The 14761-nt window shown below is 35.9% G+C and overlaps 1 protein-coding gene across 1 annotated transcript in view; it reads right to left on the reverse strand.

The window, feature by feature from the left end:
- The window catches only part of LOC121506173 (BCL-6 corepressor-like), an 87473-nt gene that overhangs the window by 21929 nt on the left and 50783 nt on the right, over positions 1 to 14761 (reverse strand). The window contains exons 9-10 of the mRNA XM_041781819.1: positions 6251 to 6417; positions 6015 to 6160 (exon numbers count right to left, since the gene is read on the reverse strand). Coding sequence (XP_041637753.1) covers positions 6015 to 6160; positions 6251 to 6417 — 313 coding nt within the window. The remainder of the gene's footprint in view (positions 1 to 6014; positions 6161 to 6250; positions 6418 to 14761) is intronic.

Consider the following 14761-nt stretch of genomic DNA (forward strand, 5'->3'; position numbering starts at 1 on the left):
CTATCATATTACAACTAGTACATGAGCTCAACTACCATATTGCAACTAGTACATGAGCTCAACTACCATATTGCAACTAGTACATGAGCTCAACTACCATATCACAGCTAGTACATGAGCTCAACTACCATATTACACTAGTACATGAGCTCAACTACCATATTTCAGCTAGTACATGAGCTCAACTACCGTAATACATCTAGTACATGAGCTCAACTACCATATTACAACTAGTACATGAGCTCAACTACCATATTACAACTAGTACATGAGCTCAACTACCATATCACAGCTAGTACATGAGCTCAACTACCATATTACACTAGTACATGAGCTCAACTACCATATTACAACTAGTACATGAGCTCAACTACCATATTTCAGCTAGAACATGACCTCAACAACCATAATACACTTAGTACATGAGCTCAACTACCACATTACACTAGTACATGAGCTCAACTACCATATTACAACTAGTACATGAGCTCAACTACCATATTTCAGCTAGAACATGACCTCAACAACCATAATACACTTAGTACATGAGCTCAACTACCATATGACAGCTAGAACATGACCTCAACAACCATAATACACTTAGTACATGAGCTCAACTACCATATTACAACTAGTACATGAGCTCAACTACCATATTTCAGCTAGAACATGACCTCAACAACCATAATACACTTAGTACATGAGCTCAACTACCATATTACAACTAGTACATGAGCTCAACTACCATATTACAGCTAGAACATGACCTCAACTACCATAATACACTAGTACATGAGCTCAACTACCATATTACAACTAGTACATGAGCTCAACTACCATATTTCAGCTAGAACATGACCTCAACAACCATAATACACTTAGTACATGAGCTCAACTACCATATTACAACTAGTACATGAGCTCAACTACCATATTACACTAGTACATGAGCTCAACTACCATATTTCAGCTAGTACATGAGCTCAACTACCGTAATACATCTAGTACATTAGCTCAACTACCATATTACAGCTACCACATTAGCTCAACTACCATATTACAGCTAGAACATGAGCTCAACTACCATAATACAACTAGTACATGAGCTCAACTACCATATCAAAGCTAGAACATGAGCTCAACTACCGTATTATAGCTAGTACATGAGCTCAACTACCATATTACAGCTAGAACATGAGCTCAACTACCATATTTCAGCTAGAACATGACCTCAGCTACCATAATACATCTAGTACATGAGCTCAACTACCATATTACAACTAGTACATGAGCTCAACTACCATATTACAGCTAGTACATGAGCTCAACTACCATATTTCAGCTAGAACATGAGCTAAACTACCGTAATACAGCTAGAAAATGAGTTCAACTACCATATTACAACTAGTACATGAGCTCAACTACCATATTACAGCTAGTACATGAGCTCAACTACCATATTACAGCTAGAACATGACCTCAACTACCATAATACATCTAGTATATGAGCTCAACTACCATAATACAGCTAGTACATGAGCTCAACTACTGTAATACAGCTAGTACATGAGCTCAACTACCATATTACAACTAGTACATGAGCTCAACTACCATATTACAACTAGTACATGAGCTCAACTACCATATCACAGCTAGTACATGAGCTCAACTACCATATTACACTAGTACATGAGCTCAACTACCATATTACAACTAGTACATGAGCTCAACTACCATATTTCAGCTAGAACATGACCTCAACAACCATAATACACTTAGTACATGAGCTCAACTACCATATTACACTAGTACATGAGCTCAACTACCATATTACAACTAGTACATGAGCTCAACTACCATATTTCAGCTAGAACATGACCTCAACAACCATAATACACTTAGTACATGAGCTCAACTACCATATGACAGCTAGAACATGACCTCAACAACCATAATACACTTAGTACATGAGCTCAACTACCATATTACAACTAGTACATGAGCTCAACTACCATATTTCAGCTAGAACATGACCTCAACAACCATAATACACTTAGTACATGAGCTCAACTACCATATGACAGCTAGAACATGACCTCAACAACCATAATACACTTAGTACATGAGCTCAACTACCATATTACAACTAGTACATGAGCTCAACTACCATATTACAGCTAGAACATGACCTCAACTACCATAATACACTTAGTACATGAGCTCAACTACCATATTACAACTAGTACATGAGCTCAACTACCATATTTCAGCTAGAACATGACCTCAACAACCATAATACACTTAGTACATGAGCTCAACTACCATATTACAACTAGTACATGAGCTCAACTACCATATTACACTAGTACATGAGCTCAACTACCATATTTCAGCTAGTACATGAGCTCAACTACCGTAATACATCTAGTACATTAGCTCAACTACCATATTACAGCTACCACATTAGCTCAACTACCATATTACAGCTAGAACATGAGCTCAACTACCATAATACAACTAGTACATGAGCTCAACTACCATATTACAGCTAGAGATAAGCTCAACTACCATATTACAGCTAGAACATGAGCTCAACTACCATATTTCAGCTAGAACATGACCTCAGCTACCATAATACATCTAGTACATGAGCTCAACTACCATATTACAACTAGTACATGAGCTCAACTACCATATTACAGCTAGTACATGAGCTCAACTACCATATTTCAGCTAGAACATGAGCTAAACTACCGTAATACAGCTAGAAAATGAGTTCAACTACCATATTACAACTAGTACATGAGCTCAACTACCATATTACAGCTAGTACATGAGCTCAACTACCATAATACATCTAGTATATGAGCTCAACTACCATAATACAGCTAGTACATGAGCTCAACTACTGTAATACAGCTAGTACATGAGCTGAACTACCATATTTCAACTAGTACATGAGCTCAACTACCATATTTCAGCTAGAACATGACCTCAGCTACCATAATACATCTAGTACATGAGCTCAACTACCATATTACAACTAGTACATGAGCTCAACTACCATAGTACAGCTAGTACATGAGCTCAACTTCCATATTTCAGCTAGAACATGACCTCAGCTACCATAATACATCTAGTACATGAGCTCAACTACCATATTACAACTAGTACATGAGCTCAACTACCATATCACAGCTAGTACATGAGCTCAACTACCATATTACAGCTAGTACATGAGCTCAACTACCATATTACAACTAGTACATGAGCTCAACTACCATATTACAGCTAGTACATGAGCTCAACTACCGTAATACAGCTAGAACATGAGCTCAACTACCATATTACAGCTAGAACATGACCTCAACTACCATATTACAGCTAGAACATGAGCTCAACTACTGTAATACAGCTAGTACAAGAGATTAGTTAAAATATTACAGCTAGTACATGAGCTCAACTACTGTAATACAGCTAGTACAAGAGATTAGTTAAAATATTACAGCTAGTACATGAGCTCAACTACTATAAAACAGTTAGTACATGAGCTCAACTGCCATATTTCAGCTAGTAAATGAGTTCAACTATCATATTTCAGCTAGTACATGAGCTCAACTACCATATTACACCTAGTACATGAGCTCAACTATGATAATACATCTAGTACATGAGCTCAACTACCATATCACAGCTAGTACATGAGCTCAAGTACCGTAATACAGCTAGAACATGAGCTCAACTACCATATCACAGCTAGTACATGAGCTCAACTATGATAATACATCTAGTACATGAGCTCAACTACCATATCACAGCTAGTACATGAGCTCAACTACCATATTACAGCTAGAACATGAGCTCAACTACCATAATACAGCTAGTAAATGAGTTCAATGACCATAAGACATCTAGTACATGAGATCAACTACCATATAAATGCTATTACATGAGCTCAACTACCGTATTATAGCTAGTACATGAGCTCAACTACCATATTACAGCTAGTAAATGAGTTCAATGACCATAATACATCTAGTACATGAGATCAACTACCATATAAATGCTATTACATGAGCTCAACTACCGTATTATAGCTAGTAAATGAGTTCAATGACCATAATACATCTAGTACATGAGATCAACTACCATATAAATGCTATTACATGAGCTCAACTACCATAAAACAGGTAGTACATGAGCTCAACTACCGTAATAACAGCTAGTACATGAGCTCAACTACCATAATACAGGTAGTACATGAGCTCAACTACCGTAATACAACTAGTACATGAGCTCAACTACCGTAATAACAGCTAGTACATGAGCTCAGCTATGGTAATACAGCTAGTACATGAGCTCAAATACCGTAATACAGGTAGTACATGAGCTGAACTACCATATTACAGCTAGAACGTGTACTTATCTACTATAATATTACAACTAGTACATGAGCTCAACTACCATATTACAGCTAGTACATGAGCTCAACTACCATATGACAGCTAGAAAATGAGCTCAAGTACCATAAAACAGCTAGTTGAGCTCAACTACCATGATACAGCTACTACATGAGCTCAACTACTGTAATACAGCTAGAATATGAGCTGAACTACCATATTCCAGCTAGTACATGAGCTCAACTACCGTAATACAGCTAGTACATGAGCTCAACAACCATATAACAGCTAGTACATGAGCTCAACTACCATATTACAGCTAATACATGAGCTCAACTACCGTAATAACAGCTAGTACATGAGCTCAACTACCACATAACAGGTAGTACATGAGCTCAACTACCGTAATACAGGAAGTACATGAGCTGAACTACCATATTACAGCTAGAACGTGTACTTAACTACTATAATATTACAACTAGTACATGAGCTCAACTACCATATTACAGCTAGAACATGACCTCGACTACCATAAAACATCTAGTACATGAGCTCAACTGCCGTATTACAGCTAGGGCATGAGCTCAACTACCGTAAAACAGCTAGTACATGAGATCAAGTAAAATATTACAGCTAGTACATGAGCTCAACTACCAAATTACAGCTAGTACATGAGCTCAACTACCAAATTACAGCTAGTACATGTGCTCAACTACCGTAATAGAGCTAGTACATGAGCTCAACTACCATATCACAGCTAGATACATGAGCTCAACTACCCGAATACATCTAGTACATGAGCTCAACTACCATATTACAGCTAATACATGAGCTCAGCCACCATATTACAGCTAGTACATGAGTTCAACTACCATATTACAGCTAGTACATGAGCTCAACTACCATAATACAGCTAGTACATGAGCTCAACTACCATATTACAGCTAGTACATGAGCTCAACTACTGTAATACAGCTAGTACATGAGCTCAACTACCATATTACAACTAGTACATGAGCTCAACTACCGTAATACAGCTAGTGCATGAGCTCAACTACCATATTACCGCTAGTACATGAGCTCAACTATCATATTACAGCTAGTACATGAGCTCAACTACTGTAATACAGCTAGTACATGAGCTCATCTACCGCAATACAGCTAGTTGTTTATCCACACTACTGTTTTATAATTAGAAGATGAGCTCAACTACTGTACAACTACTAGTACATGATCTCAACTATTGTATTGTAGTTGGCAGATTAGCCTAACTACTATATCACAGCTATAGGATGAACCTAACTACTGTACTACAGTTAGTAGATGAGCGTAGTGTTTTCTGGCGTGTAGTGCGGCCTCTTTGACGTGCTTGTATCGTTTCAGAGGGTTCAGAAGAGTGTTTGTGAAGTGGGCACAGGTTGTGCTACGCAGTAATGGTCCCCTTGCACGGAGGGCCCTACATGAGAGGCCAAGGTTGGGTTCCTACCAGCATTTTTTTTATCAGTATGAAATCAGTCCAAACAACCTGTGCTGCTGTAGCATATGCCACAGATCTACATGAACCTCATCAAAACAGTAACTACATGGAGATACGGCACAGGCAAAGTCTCCTACCCTCCAGGAAGGTCTCCATGCTGGCGCTGTGGGTCATGCTGATCAGTCCTCGTCCAGAGTAGGAGGTCAGGGTGGGGTCAGCGCCACAGGCCAGCAGGAAACGGACTACCTCCACATGGTCGTTCTCCACGGCGTCATGAAGCGGTCTGACAGGAAACACAACCAGGTTAAAATCATCAAAGCCAGAATCAACCAGGATCTGGTTCTCACTGGGATAAACCGGCGCTGGTTCATACCTGGTCCCATCCTGAGCACTGCAGTTGACATCAGCGCCATGCTCCACCAGGTGGCGTACGATCCCCAGCCAGCCACGGGCGCAGGCCTCGTGTAGAGCACAGTAGCCGGCGTTATCTCTGTGGTTGACATCACAGACCTGACGCTCCAAACAGTACAGCACCACCTCCTGGACAGACGGAGACAAGCAGACAGCCAATCAGAGCCTAGAATCGACCCTCCAGAGCACAGGTGTCAAACTCAAAGCCTGGGGGCCAAATCCGGCCCGTGGAACAGTTAAAATCCGGTCCGCAAGATGATCTCATATTTCTGTCCTAACTGTCCCATCAGTCTGCAGATTTCCTCAAGTATAAAGATGTGAACTTATCCTGATGATTTAAGATATCCTCGTTCAGTCACAAAATCTGAAAAAGTAAATAAAACTATAATAAGAACTCAGGAATGCAGGAAAAGAAATTAGTAGGTGTTTTAATTTCAAATTTTCAATTTAGCAATTTTTTTTTCATATTTTATTACCAGTGAAACAAGGTTGACAGTTGATGGTTAGAAAGGTGACCCTGTTAGGACCTCAGGTTAGTCCTGAATCCAGAATCCGGCCCCTGCTGTGACTGGGTTTGACCCCCCTACTCCAGAGCATTCTGAACACGGACATCCTCCTTATTCTGAAGATTTATGTTTGGGCTAGGAGCCGTTATCTGATTGGACAGTGAGGAGAGGAGGGGATGAGAAAGACTGAGAGAGAGAGATGACAAAAGGGAGAGGAGCCACAGGTCCATAGAAGGAAATGACCTCTGTGAACAAGGACATGACCTCACCGTGACCCCATCAGAGCCTGGCCTTAAATGTTAAAACCAATAAAGGAACAACAGTTTCACGTCAACTCTGAGTTTGATTTATAGAGTAACTAAAGCCAGCGTTTGATTTATAGAGTAACTAAAGCCAGAGTTTGATTTATAGAGTAACTAAAGCCAGAGTTTGATTTATAGAGTAATTAAAGCCAGAGTTTGATTTATAGAGTAACTAAAGCCAGCGTTTGATTTATAGAGTAATTAAAGCCAGAGTTTAATGTGAAGAGTAACTAAAGCCAGCGTTTGATTTATAGAGTAATTAAAGCCAGAGTTTAATGTGAAGAGTAACTAAAGCCAGAGTTTGATTTATAGAGTAACTAAAGCCAGAGTTTGATTTATAGAGTAATTAAAGCCAGAGTTTGATTTATAGAGTAACTAAAGCCAGAGTTTGATTTATAGAGTAACTAAAGCCAGCGTTTGATTTATAGAGTAATTAAAGCCAGAGTTTAATGTGAAGAGTAACTAAAGCCAGCGTTTGATTTATAGAGTAATTAAAGCCAGAGTTTAATGTGAAGAGTAACTAAAGCCAGAGTTTGATTGATAGAGTAATTAAAGCCAGAGTTCAATGTGAAGAGTAACTACAGCCAGAGTTTAATGTGTAGAGTAACTAAAGCCAGAGTTTGATTTATAGAGTAACTAAAGCCAGAGTTTGATTGATAGAGTAACTAAAGCAAGAGTTTGATTTATAGAGTAACTAAAGCCAGAGTTTGATTTATAGAGTAACTAAAGCCAGAGTTTGATTTATAGAGTAACTAAAGCCAGAGTTTGATTTATAGAGTAACTAAAGCCAGAGTTTGATTGATAGAGTAACTAAAGCCAGAGTTTGATTGATAGAGTAACTAAAGCCAGAGTTTGATTGATAGAGTAACTAAAGCCAGAGTTTGATTTATAGAGTAACTAAAGCCAGAGTTTGATTTTAGAAGTTACTAAAGCCAGAGTTTGTAAAGCCAGAGTTTGATTTAAAGAGTAACTAAAGCCAGAGTATGATTCATAGAGTAACTAAAGCCAGAGTTTGATTTAAAGAGTAACTAAAGCCAGAGTTTGATTCATAGAGTAACTAAAGCCAGAGTTTGATTTAAAGAGTAACTAAAGCCAGAGTTTGATTCATAGAGTAACTAAAGCCAGAGTTTGATTTCTAGAGTAACTAAAGCCAGAGTTTGATTTATAGAGTAACTAAAGCAAGAGTTTGATTTATAGAGTAACTAAAGCCAGAGTTTGATTTTAGAAGTTACTAAAGCCAGAGTTTGATTTAAAGAGTAACTAAAGCCAGAGTTTGATTTATAGAGTAACTAAAGCCAGAGTTTGATCATCAGAGAAACTAAAGCCAGAGTTTAATGTGTAGAGTAACTAAAGCCAGAGTTTGATTTAAAGAGTATCTAAAGCCAGAGTTTGATCATCAGAGTAACTAAAGCCAGAGTATGATTTAAAGAGTAACTAAAGCCAGAGTTTGATCATCAGAGTAACTAAAGCCAGAGCTTGATTTATAGAGTAACTAAAGCCAGAGTATGATGTGTAGAGTAACTAAAGCCAGAGTTTGATTTAAAGAGTAACTAAAGCCAGAGTTTGATTCAAAGAGTATCTAAAGCCAGAGTTTGATTCATAGAGTAACTAAAGCCAGAGTTTAATTTGTAGAGTAACTAAAGCCAGAGTTTAATGTGAAGAGTAACTAAAGCCAGAGTTTAATGTGTAGAGTAACTAAAGCCAGAGTTTGATCATCAGAGTAACTAAAGCCAGAGTTTAACGTGTCAAGTAACTAAAGCCAGAGTTTGATTTAAAGAGTAACTAAATCCAGAGTTTGATTTAAAAAGTAACTAAAGCCAGAGTTTAATGTGTAGAGTAACTAAAGCCAGAGTTTGATTTAAAGAGTAACCAAAGCCAGAGTTTAATGTGTAGAGTAACTAAAGACAGAGTTTGATTCATAGAGTAACTAAAGCCAGAGTTTGATCATCAGAGTAACTAAAGCCAGAGTATGATTTATAGAGTAACTAAAGAAAGAGTTTAATTCATAGAGTAACTAAAGCCAGAGTTTGATCATCAGAGTAACTAAAGCCAGAGTTTGATTTATAGAGTAACTAAAGCCAGAGATTAATGTGAAGAGTAACTAAAGCCAGAGTTTGATTTAAAGAGTAACTAAAGCCAGAGTTTGATCATCAGAGTAACTAAAGCCAGAGTATGATTTAAAGAGTAACTAAAGCCAGAGTTTGATTTAAAGAGTAACTAAAGCCAGAATTGGATCATCAGAGTAACTAAAGCCAGAGTATGATTTAAAGAGTAACTAAAGCCAGAGTTTAATGTGTAGAGTAACTAAAGCCAGAGTATGATTTATAGAGTAACTAAAGCCAGAGTTTGATCATCAGAGTAACTAAAGCCAGAGTTTAATGTGTCAAGTAACTAAAGCCAGAGTATAATGTGTAGAGTAACTAAAGCCAGAGTTTGATTTATAGAGTAACTAAAGCCAGAGTTTGATTTATAGAGTAACTAAAGCCAGAGTTTGATTTAAAGAGTAACTAAAGCCAGAGTTTAATGCGTAGAGTAACTAAAGACAGAGTTTGATTCATAGAGTAACTAAAGCCAGAGTTTGATCATCAGAGTAACTAAAGCCAGAGTATGATTTATAGAGTAACTAAAGACAGAGTTTGATTTAAAGAGTAACTAAAGCCAGAGTTTGATTTATAGAGTAACTAAAGCCAGAGTTTAATGTGTAGAGTAACTAAAGCCAGAGTTTGATTTAAAGAGTATCTAAAGCCAGAGTTTGATCATCAGAGTAACTAAAGCCAGAGTATGATTTAAAGAGTAACTAAAGCCAGAGTTTGATCATCAGAGTAACTAAAGCCAGAGCTTGATTTATAGAGTAACTAAAGCCAGAGTTTAATGTGTAGAGTAACTAAAGCCAGAGTTTGATTTAAAGAGTAACTAAAGCCAGAGTTTGATCATCAGAGTAACTAAAGCCAGAGTATGATTTAAAGAGTAACTAAAGCCAGAGTTTAATGTGTAGAGTAACTAAAGCCAGAGTTTGATTTATAGAGTAACTAAAGCCAGAGTTTGATCATCAGAGTAACTAAAGCCAGAGTTTAATGTGTAGAGTAACTAAAGCCAGAGATTGATTTAAAGAGTAACTAAAGCCAGAGTTTGATTTATAGAGTAACTAAAGCCAGAGTTTGATTTAAAGAGTAACTAAAGCCAGAGTTTGATTTATAGAGTAACTAAAGCCAGAGTTTGATTAAAAGAGTAACTAAAGCCAGAGTTTGATTTAAAGAGTAACTAAAGCCAGAGTTTGATTTAAAGAGTAACTAAAGCCAGAGTTTGATTCATAGAGTAACTAAAGCCAGAGTTTGATTTATAGAGTAACTAAAGCCAGAGTTTAATGTGTAGAGTAACTAAAGACAGAGTTTAATGTGTAGAGTAACTAAAGCCAGAGTTTGATTTAAAGAGTAACTAAATCCAGAGTTTGATTTAAAAAGTAACTAAAGCCAGAGTTTAATGTGTAGAGTAACTAAAGCCAGAGTTTGATTTATAGAGTAACTACAGCCAGAGTTTGATCATCAGAGTAACTAAAGCCAGAGTTTAATGTGTCAAGTAACTAAAGCCAGAGTATAATGTGTAGAGTAACTAAAGCCAGAGTTTGATTTAAAGAGTAACTAAAGACAGAGTTTGATTTAAAGAGTAACTAAAGCCAGAGTTTGATTTAAAGAGTAACTAAAGCCAGAGTTTAATGTGTAGAGTAACTAAAGACAGAGTTTAATGTGTAGAGTAACTAAAGCCAGAGTTTGATTTAAAGAGTAACTAAATCCAGAGTTTGATTTAAAAAGTAACTAAAGCCAGAGTTTAATGTGTAGAGTAACTAAAGCCAGAGTTTGATTTATAGAGTAACTACAGCCAGAGTTTGATCATCAGAGTAACTAAAGCCAGAGTTTAATGTGTCAAGTAACTAAAGCCAGAGTATAATGTGTAGAGTAACTAAAGCCAGAGTTTGATTTAAAGAGTAACTAAAGACAGAGTTTGATTTAAAGAGTAACTAAAGCCAGAGTTTGATTTATAGAGTAACTAAAGCCAGAGTTTGATTTAAAGAGTAACTAAAGCCAGAGTTTGATTTATAGAGTAACTAAAGCCAGAGTTTGATTTAAAGAGTAACTAAAGACAGAGTTTGATTTATAGAGTAACTAAAGCCAGAGTTTGATTTACAGAGTAAATAAAGCCAGAGTTTGATTTATAGAGGAACTACAGCCAGAGTTTGATTTATAGAGTAACTAAAGCAAGAGTTTAACGTGTCAAGTAACTAAAGCCAGAGTTTAATATGTAGAGTAACTAAAGCCAGAGTATGATTTAAAAAGTAACTAAAGCCAGAGTTTGATTTATAGAGAAACTAAAGACAGAGTTTGATTTATAGAGTAACTAAAGCCAGAGTTTGATTTATAGAGTAACTAAAGCCAGAGTTTGATTTAAAGAGTACCTAAAGCCAGAGTTTGATTTATAGAGTAACTAAAGCCAGAGTTTGATTTAAAGAGTAACTAAAGCCAGAGTTTGATTTATAGAGTAACTAAAGCCAGAGTTTGATTTTAAAGAGTAACTAAAGCCAGAGTTTGATTTATAGAGTAACTAAAGCCAGAGTTTGATTTAAAGAGTAACTAAAGCCAGAGTTTGATTTAAAGAGTAAATAAAGCCAGAGTTTGATTCAAAGAGTAACTAAAGCCAGAGTTTGATTCTTAGAGTAACTAAAGCCAGAGTTTAATTTGTAGAGTAACTAAAGCCAGAGTTTGATTTAAAGAGTAACTAAAGCCAGAGTTTGATTTATAGAGTAACTAAAGCCAGAGTTTGATTTATAGAGTAACTAAAGCCAGAGTTTGATTTTTAGAGTAACTAAAGCCAGAGTTTGATTTACAGAGTAACTAAAGCCAGAGTTTGATTTATAGAGTAACTAAAGCCAGAGTTTAATGTGTAGAGTAACTAAAGCCAGAGTTTGATTTATAGAGTAACTACAGCCAGAGTTTGATCATCAGAGTAACTACAGCCAGAGTTTAATGTGTCAAGTAACTAAAGCCAGAGTATAATGTGTAGAGTAACTAAAGCCAGAGTTTGATTTATAGAGTAACTAAAGCCAGAGTTTGATTTATAGAGTAACTAAAGCCAGAGTTTGATTTATAGAGTAACTAAAGCCAGAGTTTGATTGATAGAGTAACTAAAGCCAGAGTTTGATTTATAGAGTAACTAAAGCCAGAGTTTGATTTATAGAGTAACTAAAGCCAGAGTTTGATTTATAGAGTAACTAAAGCCAGAGTTTGATTTACAGAGTAACTAAAGCCAGAGTTTGATTTATAGAGTAACTAAAGCCAGAGTTTGATTTATAGAGTAACTAAAGCCAGAGTTTAACGTGTAAAGTAACTAAAGCCAGAGTTTAATATGTAGAGTAACTAAAGCCAGAGTATGATTTAAAAAGTAACTAAAGCCAGAGTTTGATTTATAGAGAAACTAAAGCCAGAGTTTGATTTATAGAGTAACTAAAGCCAGAGTTTGATTTATAGAGTAACTAAAGCCAGAGTTTGATTTAAAGAGTAACTAAAGCCAGAGTTTGATTTATAGAGTAACTAAAGCCAGAGTTTGATTTATAGAGTAACTAAAGCCAGAGTTTGATTTATAGAGTAACTAAAGCCAGAGTTTGATTTATAGAGTAACTAAAGCCAGAGTTTGATTTATAGAGCAACTAAAGCCAGAGTTTGATTCATAGAGTAACTAAAGCCAGAGTTTGATTTAAAGAGTAACTAAAGCCAGAGTTTGATTTATAGAGTAACTCAAGCCAGAGTTTGATTTATAGAGCAACTAAAGCCAGAGTTTGATTTAAAGAGTAACTAAAGCCAGAGTTTGATTTATAGAGTAACTAAAGCCAGAGTTTGATTCATAGAGTAACTAAAGCCAGAGTTTGATTTAAAGAGTAACTAAAGCCAGAGTTTGATTTATAGAGTAACTAAAGCCAGAGTTTAATTTGTAGAGTAACTAAAGCCAGAGTTTGATTTATAGAGTAACTAAAGCCAGAGTTTAATGTGTAGAGTAACTAAAGCCAGAGTTTAATGTGTAGAGTAACCAAAGCCAGAGTTTAATGTGTAGAGTAACTAAAGCCAGAGTTTGATTTTAAAAGTAACTAAAGCCAGAGTTTGATTTATAGAGTAACTAAAGCCAGAGTTTGATTTATAGAGTAACTAAAGCCAGAGTTTGATTTATAGAGTAACTGAAGCCAGAGTTTGATCATCAGAGTAACTAAAGCCAGAGTTTGATTTAAAGAGTAACTAAAGCCAGAGTTTGATTTATAGAGTAACTAAAGACAGAGTTTGATCATCAGAGTAACTGAAGCCAGAGTTTGATCATCAGAGTAACTAAAGCCAGAGTTTAATGTGTCAAGTAACTAAAGCCAGAGTATAATGTGTAGAGTAACTAAAGCCAGAGATTGATTTAAAGAGTAACTAAAGCCAGAGTTTGATTTATAGAGTAACTAAAGCCAGCGTTTGATTTAAAGAGTAACTAAAGCCAGAGTTTGATTTATAGAGTAACTAAAGCCAGAGTTTGATTTATAGAGTAACTAAAGCCAGAGTTTAATGTGTAGAGTAACTAAAGACAGAGTTTGATTTATAGAGTAAATAAATCCAGAGTTTGATTTAAAAAGTAACTAAAGCCAGAGTTTAATGTGTAGAGTAACTAAAGCCAGAGTTTGATTTATAGAGTAACTACAGCCAGAGTTTGATTTATAGAGTAACTAAAGCCAGAGTTTGATTTAAAGAGTAACTAAAGCCAGAGTTTGATTTATAGAGTAACTAAAGCCAGAGTTTGATTTAAAGAGTAACTAAAGACAGAGTTTGATTTAAAGAGTAACTAAAGCCAGAGTTTGATTCAAAGAGTAACTAAAGCCAGAGTTTGATTTAAAGAGTAACTAAAGCCAGAGTTTGATTCATAGAGTAACTAAAGCCAGAGTTTGATTTAAAGAGTAACTAAAGCCAGAGTTTGATTCAAAGAGTATCTAAAGCCAGAGTTTGATTCTTAGAGTAACTAAAGCCAGAGTTTAATTTGTAGAGTAACTAAAGCCAGAGTTTGATTTATAGAGTAACTAAAGCCAGAGTTTAATGTGTAGAGTAACTAAAGCCAGAGTTTTCATTTAAAGAGTAACTAAAGCCAGAGTTTGATTTATAGAGTAACTAAAGCCAGAGTTTAATGTGTAGAGTAACTAAAGCCAGAGTTTAATGTGTAGAGTAACCAAAGCCAGAGTTTAATTCGTAGAGTAACTAAAGCCAGAGTTTAATGTGTAGAGTAACTAAAGCCAGAGTTTGATTTTAAAAGTAACTAAAGCCAGAGTTTGATTTATAGAGTAACTAAAGCCAGAGTTTGATTTATAGAGTAACTAAAGCCAGAGTTTGATTTATAGAGTAACTGAAGCCAGAGTTTGATCATCAGAGTAACTAAAGCCAGAGTTTGATTTAAAGAGTAACTAAAGCCAGAGTTTGATTTATAGAGTAACTAAAGACAGAGTTTGATCATCAGAGTAACTGAAGCCAGAGTTTGATCATCAGAGTAACTAAAGCCAGAGTTTAATGTGTCAAGTAACTAAAGCCAGAGTATAATGTGTAGAGTAACTAAAGCCAGAGATTGATTTAAAGAGTAACTAAAGCCAGAGTTTGATTTAAA

The sequence above is a fragment of the Cheilinus undulatus genome, linkage group 24, assembly GCF_018320785.1.
Source record: "Cheilinus undulatus linkage group 24, ASM1832078v1, whole genome shotgun sequence".
NCBI lineage: Eukaryota > Metazoa > Chordata > Actinopteri > Labriformes > Labridae > Cheilinus > Cheilinus undulatus.